This window comes from Leptosomus discolor, chromosome 5 (genome assembly GCF_034619465.1).
Source record: "Leptosomus discolor isolate bLepDis1 chromosome 5, bLepDis1.hap2, whole genome shotgun sequence".
NCBI classification, from domain to species: domain Eukaryota; kingdom Metazoa; phylum Chordata; class Aves; order Leptosomiformes; family Leptosomidae; genus Leptosomus; species Leptosomus discolor.
Genome location: NC_141395.1, coordinates 13,835,809 through 13,852,402, shown reverse-complemented (window position 1 = coordinate 13,852,402; position 16,594 = coordinate 13,835,809). Strand labels below are relative to the sequence as shown.

Genomic DNA, 16,594 nt, shown 5'->3' with positions numbered 1-16,594 from the left:
GCAAAACTTCACCTATAGGGATGTCACCAGCCGGGCTGTGTAGGTTGGTCCCAGGACCACAGAAAAGTCCCTGCTCCTTTGGGTTTGTTTGTACGGCACAAAAACAGTTTGAGTGCTGCAGGAAGCCCAGCCTAAGGGCTCAGGCTGGAAGAGATGTTTGTGTTGTCTGGCATTGAATGTCTGTGCAGGGACAGTTGATTTTGTTAACATGCTTGGTGTGTGATGGTGTAAAACCTCCTTGTCCCACTCCCCCTAGTCCCTACAGCAGCCATGCGTTGTGGCCATGGGACAGCAATGTCCCCAGGGAGGAGGACAGCAGCTCTAGGTGACTGCCAGCCCTGGGAGAGGTTTAAGGAGACCAGAGGCTGTATGGTGCTGGGTGAGCAGGGAGTGGGATGTGACAGCTGAACTCTGCTGCATTTCTGACCTGGAAAAACACTGGCTGCCTCTTAAAATGAAGACTCCTTACAGCTGTCCTTATGTAACACATCATGCCTACCCAGGACGGTTAAAGGGTGCATCTTCCTCCTGCCAAAGCACATCCTAAAGGATGCAAGTTTATTCTCTCCCTGAGTTGCTTGTGGGAGAGGAGGGGAGGGGAGCAGAAGGGGGGAAGGCGGTTAACAGTTACCCTACTGTGTCCTGACATTAGGCGAGCTGCAAAAATGCTCCCAGTGTATCAGGTAGTGAGCAGTGCCAGCCCTTCGCTGGAGCACGGAGAGAAAGTCTGCTGCAGAGCCTTAAATACTTTCCACCCCGACTACCTTAGCTTAACGCCTTTCAGCAGAGTTGGCAGGAGGGTTGTTTTTGTGTAGTCTCTCACCTCTCCCGGCAGCCTGGCTGACGTGCCTGTGCCGCGCTGTGCTCGGGGATTGTGTGTTCCAATGGGAGTAGGAGCCTCAGATCCTCTTGCTGATATGCCGGGAAAGACGTATATGGGGATTTCATGCAGGCTTTGCGCGACGGACCCAAAAGGAGGACAGCCTCGCTGGATGGAGTCGGTGTAGCTCTGTTGCAGCTGGAGTCACAGATGTGAAACGCTGAATTTTAAGTCTTTCATCGAAAAAGAGTTTGGCGTTTACTGGAATTTGCTGAGCATCAGCGAGAGACTTGGCCCATGCCTTGACACTTTGGTTTTGGATGGTGCTTCCCCACTCTCCAGAGAGATGCTACCTGTCACAGAGGCAAGTCACAATGAAATAATGAGTGGAGCGCAGACTGGGTTTCGAAATGCTGGCTTAGGAGGTTGGTTTTGTTTTGCTTTTAGTCTCCAGTTAGACAGAAAGGCCAAGAAACCAGAGGGAATGGGAAGACCTGCGACAATATTAAGAAATCTTTGATGAAGAACTTCTGACTGTTTGTAAAGGCAGAGCAAGACCAGCCTTTTATATTTAAGCTGACCGCTAGTACAAATCTAGAAAGCAGCATCATTACAGAAGCGACGAGCCCTGTCAGAGGGTGATTGTAAGGTATCGTTGTCGAGGCTCTGCTAATTGTATTTCTTTAGCTTCTGTAATTTTATCAGGAAAGACCCAGGTGGCCAGGCAGTGTTGTCGGGGGTGGTGTGGAGAAATAACCTGATAAATTTTCCATCGGCTCGGCTTACTCAAATATTCTTGCCGTTAACTTTTGGGGTCAATAATAAATATTAAAACCTGTAGATTTAATAAGTCAATGTAGGTGTTCTCTGCCTTTTGAGACCACTTTATCTTTCCATCAAAGATGAAACAAGCTTCTCAAATGAATAAAAAATAGGGCCTCAAGTGATTACAAGTGAGAGCAATTTGGGCTCTTCTCTCAGAACCTGGCAGTAGGCACTTTTGAGCCTCTTCTGACTGCCTAGACAGTCTGCATTAGCACCACTCTCACTGTTACATTTTTAGGTAAATATTTCCAACCTGTGTGCGCGGACCTTCAAGAAAGGTGTTTCCTGCCACTCCAGGCATGAGGGACGACGCAGGTCTGGATCCCGCCAGGCTCTGTTGAGTCTGATTTGCGTTGCAAGTCTAGTTTTCCTTGGTGCTTGCTATAATCTCCTCAAGTTCAAAGAGCGCTTAGCTGCTTGTCTTTGTCAAAAACCCTGTTGGAGATCTTTTATGTCGAAGATGTAGGATTTCTCCGCATGACTTTGATTATTTATTCATTCCACTTCTCTGGTGTATGATAGCGCTGATATCATGAAGACCCCTTGTCTTGCACTGCTCTTGCTCTGAAATTCATGGAGATTTAGTGCCTTTGAAATTGTTTTAAAAGGAAAGGAAAAGTTTTTGAAGTCCTTTTTTTTTTTTTCTTCTTCTATTCCCCTCAACAGTGCCGCAGCACATTTTTCCGGCCTTCCACGCTCCTTTGCCAATTGACATGCGCCACCAGGAAGGACGATACCATTACGAACCTCACTCTATCCACGCTATCCACGGGTAAGTCTTGAACCTCTGCTCCCATGCCTTGCTAAAATGTCGGCCGCCCGCGGTATGCTGAATCCCACTGCTAAGGTGCAGGAGACTCACTGCCATCCTGGCAGGCTGGCCCTGATGGCCACCCTCCACCCCACTGTCCCCTTCCAGTGACAGTACTGACCTGCCTGGCAGAAAAGCTCTACAGCTCCGTTAAACGTGTAGAAGTGCTGTATAGCAGTGGGATGGGAGTACAGAGCTTCTGTGTCGTTATCCGGCTGAGGTCCCGGGGACAGGCTTGACTTGCATTTTTGCACCCGTGGTGTTTCTCACATCACGCCATGCCTGGGTTGTTTTTGGCATCGTCTTGGTGAAGACCCAGCGCTGCTCCCTCCATTTGGAGACCTCATGTACCACTCCTCCCTGCCCAACGGTTGGGGGGACAGTGGCAAAAGGCTGCTGAGAATACTGTAGTTCAGTTTGATTTCACCAGACAATGGCCCAGACAGGCTGCGTGGCATTTCCTAAAATGTGGTAGAGAGGCAGGTCCTCAAGCAGGTGTCCGTGCCTGCTCTGGAGGGGCAGGACCCTGAGTTTCAGTGGTGACCTCGTTGTGAGAGGTCCTCCCCCTCCCCGGGGCAGCTGATGGGCAGCAAGCAAAGGCACCACTCATGGGCTGTACCCCAAGAGGCAGGAGTCATGGTTAGTCTCCTCACCCAGGACAGGACAGCTCCACAGTCTTTGACACCTTGCAGGACATGTTTCTAGAGAGATCTGGGTTCACCTCCTGTGAGCCTTGATCAGGGCAGGGAAAAAGGAGCCAGCGGGGATGTGAGCAGAGGCTGTGGCGACCATGCAACCAGAAGGGTTTCTCCTTGTCCCTGAAATGCACCATCCCTGTGGGAGGTGAGGAGCAGCCTGATGGGGTTCGTGGTCCCATGGCTGCCTCAAAATCCCTCAACCTGTGTCTGTAACACAGGGCTCAGCCATCAGCTGAGGGACAGGTCCCAGGGCACTCAGTGTAAGGGAACCAGTGAGGGCTGGAAACGTTTTGCAAGAAGAGCAAGGGAAGAACAAATCAGGCTCATCACTTTAAAAACTCTCATTTGATCACCAGAGCCCTATTGCCGCCTCACTGTCCGGCCAGGGTTAGTGCTCAGCTGGATTTTCAGGGGTTGTTTGTAGAGCTGTGCTTATTCTGGATAGGTGTGAGCGGGGGAACAGTCCCCGTGAGGCAAGTAACACAGACAGCAGCAGCCAGGAGATCTGTGGAGTCCCACAGCTACCAGGGCTTTATTCCGTTTCCAAAATGCTGCAGGAAAAAACGATAGGGTATTCCCCTGGATCCTACCAGAAGACAAGTCATTGTCTTTTGGCTGGCAGACAGTTTGACTGGATGTTTAAAGGGGCAGAGCAGCTCCTTCCATGCTATGTGCAAAGGGGAAAAGACAAAGCAGGTTGCTAACACGGGAATTGGGAGGACAAAGCTGGGCTAAATGAAATAGTTCTGGTCTTGCATGCAAGTGCATGCAAAAATTGTAGAAAAAAGAAAGACAGATTAATAAAAAAAACATACTGGGAGACAGTTAAGAAGCCAGAGCTCTGGCTAGTAAAGCACATACTGACTTCTGAAAGGGCCAATATTCAAAACAGTGGTTAGAAGAGAGAATGGCAGATGCCCAGATGTTTGGCATGTGTTATTTGTGTGCCCGACTTGGTGCTCCCCTTCACTTCTTGCAAGAAGAATCGGATGTACTGCGTCTGCCCTGGGGCTCCACAGCATTTTCTTTGGTGGGGTCATGAAGCAGGATCTTCTCCAAAATGCAACCGAGAGCTCGCCAGCTGGTGCTATGTACCTGTGAATCGTATCCCAAATGACAGCAGCCAGTATTTTATCGTATTGGGGTTGTCCAACAGATCAACCCTGGCCAAGTGTATGGTGCTGGCAGATCAGGTTTCTGTTCATCTGCACCAATATTAATAATCTGCTGGTTTAGCAGTGACCACATTTGTCTGTCAGCAGAAGAAGAGTGTCCTGCTTAGTACTTGGGTAGAGTTGGCAAATACCTATTGCCCTTCACCTTTGCAGCAGCGTCTCTCACAAAACTGACTTGTAAGGTACCAGAGAGAAAACTTGGTTGCTGGTCTTAGAAAAGGAAACATAGTCTTCTTTGAAATTACCTGGGCATTGCACTGAAGGGTGTTTCTGTGGCTGGCAAAGCACCAAAGCTAAGCAGCCCACTGCTTCTTAGCTGTGGGGTTTTTTTAGGGTCAAGGGAATGCCACTTTTTTTTGGCTCTTTTCCAGGTGCCCTGGACTATGGCACAACAACACTGGGAAAATTCTCACCGGCTGTGGAGTTAGTCTCTCAACCATTTTTTTCTCTTTCAATTTTATCTACAAACATCTTAACCTCATCTTCTGCCCTTTCTTCATCTAGTTTTTGTTCTACTTTTCTCTCATCTTCTTGCTGCAGGATGTCCAATATGAAATCATCCAGAACATGGCGGTGGAGCTGGGCTAGAACATACTTAGTGGTTGCGTGTCTCTTGTTCCATAGGCTGGGTGGACTCTGTAAACAGAGTTGAGTCTCTAGAAATTTGTTCTCTATCTTGATGGTGCAGAAATCCATCCTTCCTTTTAAAGCAAACAACTCAAAAAATGTCATGTGCATATTTTCACTCTAGAAAATCATGGCAAATGTTTGAAAGAAAAATTATGTCACTGAGTTTTGGCTTTATGATAGATGTGATCGGTGCCTGACAGAGAGGCCCCAATTCATCAAGCCCGTGTTCTAGCTGTCTGCTGTCTTGCCAGTACCAAATTTATCTAATTGCATGAACATTGCACAGCAAATTAAGTGTAGTCTCATTTGTTGCTAACTATGGGGTCTTATTATTTGCCTGCTGCATTATGTCAAAGGTTTGTTTCCTGATTGCTCAGTGTGACGTGGCAGTACATTCCCCTTCATCACTGTTTGCGTTTGGCCTAATGAGAACATACGTTATTTTAACCTAACTGGAGGGAACTCATCTGCAAATCTCTTTTGAGCAGCACCACCTGTGGGACCCTTTTCTTGAAAATATGAATGGGAATATGGAAAACTCAAGTAATAAAAGGCCCACATACCAAGACGGAGGCCTGAAAGATTTGCTGCATTTCTGCTCGCTGTTGTCAGTTTTTATGTCTCAGTGATTTCCTTGTTAAGCAGCAGCACAAATAATTTTCAGGACTTGAGTCTTCCTCCCAATCACTGACTATTTATTATATACATCCAGAAGCAGATCATGTTGGTATTTCCTTGAACTATACTTCTAGAGGTTTTTTTCCAGGGTGTTTCAGTGTTTCTCCAGTACCCTGGTTTGACTGGGACACAATCCCATCCCAGCCATGCTAGGCAGGCCATTAGCAGTTTTGAGTCAGCCAGGGCAGCTGACCTGAGTGAGCTACAGGGGTAGCTCATACCATAATGTCATGGTCATTATAAAGGGGGAAGGTTTGCTGAGGAGAGGGAGCTTCTGTGGGGTTCCTGTTGGTGTTCCTTCTGCTCCTCCTCTGGTTTCTCCTGAGGACTGCTCTCCTGTTGATTGTGATGAGTGGATATTCATTTGGCTGAGTATAACTCTCTGTATCTCTGTTGGTATTGGTGGTGTTTCATTAAATCTGTTTTACTTCTACCTGTGGGTCTCCTTTTCCCTGAGTCCCCTTCCTGTCTGGTGAGGGGTTGTCAGGTGATAGAGCAGCTGTAATAGCTTAGCCATGGGTACAGGTTAACGTAGGTATCCAGTCATTAGGACAGCTCACTTTTATGTACAATCTCTGTTGGTTCTACTTATTTAGTGATAAAGTTTTTTTTAGACATCTTTCATTTTTGGACTTTTTTTGTTTGGCATTAAGAATAATTTGGCAGAATAATGGTACTTGATTGGGTTGTCTAGAAAAGTGTCTCCTTCAGATGATCCTTGAGCTCTCTGCAGTGCAAACCAACAGGAATATTGTGGATTCAAGGCCTTGTCCTGGATTCTGATGCTTGTGAGCTTGGGGGCATATGGAGGATGGGGGGCAAGGCAGGATTGGAGCCCAGTGGATGCTGCAAAAGAATGTAATGTAGAACGGAGTAAAACTGAATATGGGTTGGAATCTATTCCAGGAGTGTAGAACTAGGGAAGAATGAATAAATGAAATTGTATTGGTACATATAAATCTTATAAGGCACCACTTCCACAAAGCAACATTCATTTAATATTAAGGTTGCAAACCACAGCACTTGGAAGTTAAGAAATGACAGAAGAATAAATTTGGAGATTCTGACTCGCTTTGGACAATTGTGATTATGTATTAAATTACAGAGCCACATACTGGTTTTCCCTGGGTTCCTCACCTCTTCCACAGCATAAGATGGCCCGGTCTCTATGGAAGAGCAGTGGTGGATGTTACATATATTTTCTGCATGCAGCTTTTATTGATTTGCCAGAGATTCACTCTGCATCTTTAGCTGTAGGTGGACCATAGATCAGCATTACTGGAGAGCAAGTCATCAGCCATGGTGTTTCAGCAGGTTCAAAGCTGAACCAAACAAACTCACTTTGTAAGTTAGAACAGGTTGTTTTCTAACAAAGGGGATATTTTGTATTTTAGTGAGCTACCTTCTACTGCACAGGGGCCTGGTCTCTGCAATAACTCTATCTGCTTTAAACCAAGGTGACTCTTAGCATCAGCTTTGCAAAATCAAGCCCTTGACCACAGAGAAAAGCTGCTGGCAGGTGATTACTGATATCTCCCTTCCACTCCTAACTTTTAGGTGTGCTTAGCTACTCTCAACTTTTTCTTTAAAGCACAACAAAAATAACTAAAAACTCCTTAGCTCAGCTTAAAAGTCCCTGCCAATGCAAGAGCCTTCAGGGCTAACCCTTGTAAACAGCATGTCTAGGCTTGACTCAGCAAGAAGCTTTTTAACAGTAGCTCCTAAACTGTGGTTAAAACCCATCAGGCATTATGCAGTGTAGCAAACAAAAGCAGCCTTGTTTTTCTACTGACATCCTGGTGGTGTTTCAGGATGTAGTTCTGACATTATTTATTAACAAAATATTGTTGTTGCTCTTCTGTCCACACATAAAAATAGTAAAAAAAACCTCACCAAAACCCTGAGCTAACAGTCACAAATTCCATGGCTTTCGTGAGGACTGAATTGTCCCAAAGACCTAAACATAAGGAACAATCCATCTCCATGATAATATGGAGTTGCCCTTAATTTCCCTCTGGTAGGGATTTTATCTGGTTTAATTGTGGCTCTTCCTCCATTTCCCTGAGATCTTAATATATTACAGATTTTCCCTGATATTCAGCCTACACTTTTTTTCTTTATCTGATTCTATTACCCCTCCTTGTTGAAGTTTGTTTTCTTTTTACTATGTTAAAAATTACAGAATAGCTTTTCAGAACCAGTTCCAATGTTCCTGAGCTGTTTAGGCAAGGTAATTCACAGATGGGCAAGGTGACTGTTAAAATTTTCATCATAAAAAGACTCTCAAGTGTTTACAAATTTGCCAAATTTAATGTCAAACCCAAGATTTTCCGTGTTTAATATCTGTTTCAGGCTGATTTTCTCTTTCCTTTGTTGTTTTTGTAAGATTCAGCCAAGGGAGGCCAAGTGGGGTTAAGGGAAAATATGTTGTTTAGCCATACAAAAAATAATCATCATCATCTTATAAACGTGCTTTGAGAAACGCCAGTGTCTCTTGCTTTAGAGTTGGAATTTGCTGTTGTCACAGATGTGCCTTTTGCTATTTATATTTCAAAAAAACACACATGAAAAACTCCTCAATTTTGCCGGATAGAAATAATTTGAAAAATCTCACTTCCGACACGCTCGGTGAATGGGTGTTTGAGTTTTGCAGCAAAATTTTCCGAGTGCCTGCATGACCCTGATGACAGTCTAGCTGAGCCCTGCCAGGGCTTCCCTGCCAGTGCTCCCTGTTTTCTGCTGGGGCCTCTCATTCTCCTCCTCCGCTCAGGGGAATTCATGACCACAGCTGATGGCAGAGAGGAGCTGGTTGTATTGCATGCTCACGGAGCTGCCCTTTGCATATTATTGGGCATGCATAAAGTGCCTTTGGTTAACCTCCATGGGACACAGCTCCTGTGAGGCTGCAGCTTTGATCCCATCAGGCGGTTTAGGATGGGACCCCAGGTAATGGTTATTCCTGCAGCAAGGACACCACTCGGTTGAGCCACAGAATGTACATGCCAATAAAACCTCTGTGTTTTCATATTTACTTTGCTACCGGAGTAGAAAATCTTTGGCAGGTTGTGATTGATGGTACCATGCTGCTTTGGAGATAGAGCGAGCTCCCTCCGGAGTCAAAGCAAACAGCTGCTCGGAGAGACCTTCTTATGTGTTTTGCAAAGTTTTACGACTTTCACCAAATAGATACATTGCTCATTTGGGAAACAGGTTTGGGGGCTCCCACATCAAATTTATTCTGTCCCTTTCTTTCCCACATGCTTCTTTTATTTATTTAAAAAAATAAGAATGTGTGAATATGCAATGGTTTGCAGAGGCTGGTCCCCTCTAGAAGGCCGGTTCAAACCTCTCCCTGGTCTGTAATTAACAGGAGTGTGTTGCTTTTAGGTGGCTCTTTGGTAGCCTTAAGGAGGTGGTTTGGGGGACTATCAATACCGATCTCACTGTAAAACCAGTAATACTTGATGGTCACTTGATCCATCTCCAGGAGACCACAGATTAAATACTGGGCTGCTGCTGTCCTGTTTCGGGAGCTGCAAAAATTGCTTTAATTCCACCTGTGCTGTAGTTTTCCCATCTCTAAAATGCCGTTACAGTAATACTCACTCTCCTGATGTTCTGAGAGCTAAGGAAAGTCACGTGGTCTGTGACTCATTTGACTCCCCAGAAGCGGCTTCTGGCATGTTTTCAGGCATCACGAAAGTAGTAAACAGTGCTACCTACCTGTGCAGAAAGTGAGAAGGCACACACTTCTGACCTCAGTGGGAGGACAGGCTGATCAGGCCTCCTGAAAATGGGGCAGACAATTCAAAACACTGATCAGGACTAGAATGTTTCTATAGGTTTTCTCAATCTGATAAACTTCTATGGGAAAAAAAACAAACAACAAACAGTGAACTAAGTACAAAACCCTACAGCTTTCTCTTTTGATTCTTATTAGCAACTTTCAAGCATTTTCCATTATGACAGATTTGCACATCTATGCTGTTCCTTAAATTGAGGATAGTTTAATCATATATGTTTAGTTAAATAGACTTCAGAATACTCTGAAAAACTCAAACCTGAAAAGCTCAAACCTGAAAAGCTCAAAGGGACCTGAAGGTGTATGGTTTCAGAGTCACTAAACTATGCAGTAAGACACAAGTCAAATTTAGAAACATTTGGGTTGGATCTTAAGTTGCTGAGTGCTGGTGGCATCGCGCTGGAGTGAGGGGCCTTGGTGAGCTCAGATGGAGCCCATTAGCACTTAGTAAAGATCTGGGCCACTGAGTTGCTGGTGCTCTGACACCACAGCTTACTGAATGAAAAACTGCAGCTCTTAATTTTGCCTAATCACCGCCAGAAGTGTAAGACTGGCTAGGAGGTTTTAGTATTGAGAACAAGAGCCTGATCTCTGAGGTATTTTATGTAAACCTCTGGCATGTGTTCGTTTAATATGATGTCACTCTGTAATCCACCATTGCTTTTAAATGTCATTCTCAGAGCTTCATGTCAGCAAGTCTTAAGTGATAATCCCTCTGCTTACCTCACTTTATAGTAGATTAAAAGTGACTTCATGCTTCTACCTTATCCGCTGTTAAGCCTGTGCTTTAGGAAAAAATTATTTGAACTCTATTCTCCCGCTACTTTCTAAAGAGTTTCTAAACAGAGAGTGCAGGTCTTTCAGAAGCTATCTCGATGGTATTGCTGATTCTCCATTGCTTTCAGCATCCTGTGAAAATGGATAAATGATCAGTGCCAATCTCCTGCCCTTTTAAACTTGGTGTTAGGAATTTGTTTCTCAAGTTTTCACTCTGCTAAATGTGGAGCGCTGCCCCTCCTGGCCTCTCCTTTTCCTTAATCCTCAGTAAATCCCCTCTCTAGATGGTGTTTCGCCTCTCATCAGCTTCTTACAGTCATGAGAACAAGAGATGATGAGACCTGTTGTGGTCTTTTGCCCCTCTGTAGCACTTTCTCCTGTACAGTATAGGGGTGTGAGTGTTCGTACTTTCTGGTCCTGTATCTCCTGGCTAACTTTTACCTTATTCTGTAGCAAATCCTTTCTGCGTATAAAAAGCTCTCCATGCGGTTCACCTTCCTAGTCCACTCTCCTTTTTTTCTCTCCCTGAATTTCACCCTTCTGCTCCTAGCACACCTCCTTGTGTAACACATCCCTCCAGATACTTGCTGCATGTTGTCATATCCTTCCTCCTCGCACTAATGAACTGGCCAGGCTGCAGCCTGCAGCATATACTCAAATATCAACCTGCTCAGCCTCCTCATTTTCGCTGTGTTTCTCTGAAATCCTTCCAACGTGTGGGGGTAAATGGACAAAACCCATCTACCCCATTGGCTTGTGAAATGAAGCTTGTGGCACGTCACTTCTCAGGTGCTGGTTAATCTGGGTTCCCAGCTACCAGTGAACATGGGAAGCAAATAACACAAGGTGCTGAGAGATAAAAACTAATGGCAGGAGTGCTGGCTTGTGATACTGGAGGAAAAATGTAGGATTTTTAATGTCCATACAGAGCGGAAATTTTCAAATCTCTTCCAAAAGTTCCCCCCACGCAACAAAGAGCAGAGAAGTCAATTTACCCTGGAAGGATGAAGGACTGAGTCAACTCTGCTGGGATTAGAACATGTGGTTCGAGGGATCCTAGGTATTTTGGGTCTGATTCTCAGACCACCCAGATAGCTGGGGGGAAAGGAGAAAAAAAATGCTAAAAAAAGGATCCTATTTGGCAGAACTGTGGATCTGGATACCCTGCCTGCAGCTAACGCTGTGCACACACATACACACAAACCAAAGGGCAGAACTGGGTGCTGTTACTCTGGCAAATCTCAGATCTGCAGAGCACTCCTGCAGGAACACATGCATTTAAGTGGGCTTTCTAGATCGCTGGCTTCGACACTAAACCATGCATGTATGCTTTTCTTCTGGGTGCCAGACCATTTTGAGAATTTGTGATTTTATGCAATTTTCTGCCTTGGAGGCTTTTCATGCCTGTTCTTTTATGTTTTACCGTTGATATTAGAGACAACTAACTGAGCTAAAATTTAGAGCATTACTCAAGGGTAAAATTTTAAAAAGTGCCCGTATGATTTTGGATTGTAAATGCCACTGTATTTGGTCCAGTTAAAAACATTATTTTGAAAGTGGGTGTCATGGGTTTCAAAATAATTTTAACCCTTAGGGTTGGCTTCTCAAGTGCTTGTAATGCAAAGCCACAGTGGGTTTTTCAAACATGCCAGATCCCAGTTACTACCTAACTCCACCAACCTTCACTGAAACTCAGGACCCCAAAGCAAGCCCTGGTAAATGAGTTAAGTCCCTAAAAATTAAGAGAATGGGTGGAATGGAGTCAAGAAACTTGAACATATTAATGAGCTGGTTTGTGTGTGCTTGGAGTCCATTGTACATGCCCAGGTCATACAGCTCCATACGGGATTGATGGGGAAGTTTTCTGCCCTGTCTCCTCTCAGATGTAGGAGCATGCACATGGCAAATCTTGTGAGAGGATGTGCTATGCAAAAACCATATTCAAGGTTTAGTTGATATCAATTGGCCAGACTCTACTTCAAGAGCAAGTTTACTGCATTCCCTGCTCTCACTTTATTGGCATGTATGGGGTTGGGTTTTGATATAATTGATCGCGGTAGCTGATAGTGAAACCAGGAGACTGGGAGCCTTTTGATGATTTTTTTAAAGCTGATATTTTGCGGGGCAGGGGGGGCACCTTACAGCATGGCAGGGACCTGGGAGGTAGGAGCTATCTTTTTCCACCCCCTGGGCAGCAGAAGAACCAGTACCATGGTCTCCCTGCTGCTGAGCGCCTGCTGTTAGATTAAATGTGAGAGCTAGGCTCCTCCCCCACCTCCTGCCCTTTCTGTGAGCGCGGCAGTGTGTCAGTGTTTCTTTCATACAGGTGGAGCCTCCTCATGGCAGAGGTATCTCTTCCTCCTGCAACTCATTTTATCTCTTTCTTGCACCTCTTCCTGCCCTGCACGCGTGTACCCAAGTCACTTACAGCATCTGGGTGCAGTCAGGCATGCTTGAAAAAATGCGTTAGGGCTGTATGAAATGCAGTCACATTGAGCTTTTTGAGTTTAAGTCTCTCTGAGAAATAAATGTGTGCTCCTAAATCTTGTAAGGGACTTTGAAATATTTTCCTTTTGATCCTGTAAAAGCATCCTGTAGAAGAATTTGTCTTATTCCTCCTCTTGCCTCTTCATGACGGGCTTTCCTAGCTTAATTCTGGAGCTACTTACATTGGGTTTGATTTGCAAAACAGCTGCTGGACATGGTACCTGCTGATTGACTGCTTCATCTGAAAGCTTCGTAAGATCTCACAGAGTAACCACACATCCCAAATTAGCACTGGTAGAGGAAAGACTACCAGAGTGTGGTTAATACATTAAAAATAGGAAAGTTTCGAGTTTACAGCTGCATTAGGGCAATGTTCTTACATGCTTGTTCAAGACTATTTGTCTTCACTGTAAGATAAAACACTTGATTTCATGTGCTGTCTTTCATCCCCACTCAAGTGTAGTATGATAATTTTTACAAGAGAAAACTGCATTGTAGATGACAAAAAGCAGGGTGTAGAAAGCTAGGGTGGTGAAGGAATTAATGCATTTGTTATCAAATCAGTAAATGAAAGGACGATCAACCTAATGGGGATTAGCAAAGAAGGAGAAGAGATATTTGTAGAAGACATTTGAAAAGAAATGATGAGCTGATGAGGCAGAGGGACATATAGAAAGTGATCTAGGGTACAGAACTGTTTTTGAGTCTCTCCCTGTTCAGGAAAACACAGAAGTATATGCTTAGTTCGAAATACCTGCTTAGGTCCGTTGACTTCAGAGGAACTTAAATGCATGTTCTCATACGGCCCTGGAGGGAGGTGTTCTTTTGAAGATCCCATAAAATAGAAATGTTTACTCAATCTCACCTGAGTATTCATGCTGTAAAAATAGTTTATATTAGAGATTTTTCTTGTGCCAAGATGGACTTGGCAGTTGACCTCAGACCTGTTACAGTAATGGATTATTTGCTGGTATTCTCATGAAGGGCTGCACTTCAGTTATGTTTCTTCAGATGATTTTGGCAAAGTAGAAGTCAAGGCTTAATGAAGAGGGACTAGAGCTCTGCGGATACTTCCACATAGCATTGTTGCGAGTCCAGCGTCATCACGTAAGTCCCAGAACTGGTGTCAAACAGGCCAACTTAGAGGAGCCTAGCCACTATGGTACCATGTGGACAAAATGTCCTGGTGTTTGGTTCATAGGAAAAGCAAGTTTTCAAGGAATTAACAGTGTATGAGGTGCTTGAGTAACTGATCACCACTCACGTCGGACAGTGTGGTGGTCCTGTTTGAAAAGAGCCTCAAGGAACCAACTATGTTTTCAGTTCTTTGGAAGGAACCAAAATGAGATCTTTGCTGCTGTTTTACCCTGATCACAAGGCACCCATTTTGTGATGGCATCTTGTGGGGGCCAGGGTACAGCATGAGAGTTAGTGTATGTGAAGGACCAGGTCAGGGTGAATAACTTTATTATCTGTAGACCAGTGGGATTTTGCAGTCAGTTCCCAGGGGAGTTATTTCTAGCTTTTTCCCTTTTTTCCTAGTCCTCCACCCCAACTGTTTTTCTGTAAGAAGTAATGCCAGGAACTGATGAAAAGTGAAGTATCTGCAAAGTTTTATCCAATACATTTGAATGCTTAAATAGTTATTACCTCTTTATGTATTATTTCCAGTAGAAGCCTCTAAACAGAGAAATTATCGTAGTGAAATCAGTGTCAGCAGACACCAAACCACTTTATTCTGTTGAAAAAATAGAAGACTTCCAAACTCCAAATAAATTTCTAGCCATCTTTGGAAAAGAAATCATACACATATGCATAACCAAACCAATTTTCAGGTTAAGTCAGGAGAGTTCAAACCCTCCCTCAGGGCAGACAGCAATGAGATGGCTATTATGTAGGAGACTAAAATGGAGTTGAGCCAGGCTAGATATTTTACAACCCATGTCTTTTAAGAGTCCCACAGGACCTTTCCTGAGGACAAATGCACTGGACTTTTGGGGTTTAGCGGGTAGAAATGACAGCCACTCCGTATTCCTCACCAGAGCATCATCACGTGGTTTTGCCTAATGAGTCAGAGGGAACAGCACTCTCCCACCAACACCACTTCCTCCGTGTACTGGGATTTTCTTTGCAAGTCATCTATTCAAGGCTTGGCTAGGTCTTGACCTTTCTTGGCATGTGAGATCTAAACCTGGTATGACTCCAGACTTCCCTCAACCGCGTCTGGTTTGAATCCTGTCAGTGCAGAGACGAGTGTTACTGCAAGAATAAGAAACTCTTCAAAGAGTTGTCTGTTTGTTTGTTTAAAAGCCAGCTTCTGACAAAAGTGAAGAAGGTAGGAGCACTGTGAGCTATAGCTTCTTTCCCTTGAGTTTCTAATGTGCTGATGGAGCTCAGGATCCTATCAGCCTTGTTTTTCCATGCTTGATATCTGCAGAGCAGGGTTTGCATTTCTGGTGAAATATGTGACTGTGTCTGATAAGGACAGATGGTGAGCAGAAACTTGGGCTTCGTTTGTGCATGGATGTCACATTGCTTCAGGTATGTCATACTGGTGCATTGTTGGGTGAGTGACTTTTCCTAGGGTAGTGACTCAGTGAACAAACAGCACAAACTGAGGGACAGAAAATTCCTCGAGGAGCCTTGCATTGAAGAGCAGGTCGTGCTTCCTCTCAAAATCTTGCACTGGATGAAGTGGTTTCCTATCCCTTCATTTGGTTTTTGACTATGTTGCCAAACTGGCCTTTATCCAGACTCTAGTTGTTGTGATTGATTTCATTGCTTTGCCTTTTGTAAACCCAACCCAGCCCTACCAGCTCTGTGTTCTTTGGTGGCTTTTCTCCCAGGCAGTGCAATTTTGTGGTTCACACATTCACCAGAAAAATTGCTGTGATCTATGAACTTCTAGCACAGTAAGGATTTGTGTGTACGTGTGTTTGTGTGTGGGTGATCTTCCTTACCTACCAGTGCAAGGTTTCAATCTAGTGTCCTCCTCCTGTTACCATCCTCAGTGGGCAAAAGCTAGGTTGAAAGATAGTCTCCTTGACTACAGTGCATCGTGGTCTGCACTGCCCCTGATTGCATCTGAGTTTCAAATGAAAGAGCCTCTAGAGTTCAGGAGCAAATCTTCAATTAAAATGAAACTGGAGACTTTTAGAAGCTGTTCTTGAAGGCTGAAAGTAGAAGATAGAGATGGTGCAGCCAGGGTATTGTATTTGTCATCATTGGGAGTGTCACAAGAGCTTGACATGTATGTCAGTAAAAATCCGTGGGTACAATAACATGAGCTGCATTTGTTGTTCACTTTTGGCTCGTCAAACTTTTGTCTTGCTTCATTGAACAGCGGAATGAGAGCTTTCAAGTGGGACTTGTGTAATAAAAAGTTTATCTCCTATCCATAGGTCCTTACAACTCCTCTTGCACTTGCTCTGTTCCTCAGATACTCTATGACTGAGCTTAGAAAATGGCCTGTGCATTTTTGTATCTTTTTTTTTTGTTGGCTAGAAGCTCTTTTATAGCAGTCGTGAATGGTTGTATTACTCCTTACAGCGTTCATGAGTTCCAAATGTGTACTGCAGTGCTGGGTAAGAGTAATTATTTTGCCATTACATTATGAACAGCTTTAAAACTTGCACTGTAATATGATGTGCATAAAGAGAATTGTTAATATTAGAAGTTCAGTTCTGGATCGTTTAATTTCCTTGGTTACTAATAACACTATAGATTATTTAAACCGTAAAATATTTTTAAACTCCACTTTATTTTTGCTTGTTATGTCCTTTGCTTATTTTAACAAACCAAGTGGCAGATACAACCACAAAATGTGCAAGTGCAGGACCTTAAGTCCTATTTTCAAAGTAAACTCCAAGCCAGAACTATTTAGACACCAAA

The 16,594-nt window shown here is 44.1% G+C and overlaps 1 protein-coding gene across 4 annotated transcripts in view; it reads left to right on the top strand.

Annotated features, from left to right (window-relative positions):
- The window catches only part of GLI2 (GLI family zinc finger 2), a 145,168-nt gene that overhangs the window by 74,885 nt on the left and 53,689 nt on the right, over positions 1–16,594 (top strand). For all 4 annotated transcript variants that reach the window (XM_086465025.1, XM_009959796.2, XM_086465023.1 and 1 more), the window contains exon 2: positions 2,312–2,417. In XM_086465025.1, coding sequence (XP_086321151.1) covers positions 2,312–2,417 — 106 coding nt within the window. The remainder of the gene's footprint in view (positions 1–2,311; positions 2,418–16,594) is intronic.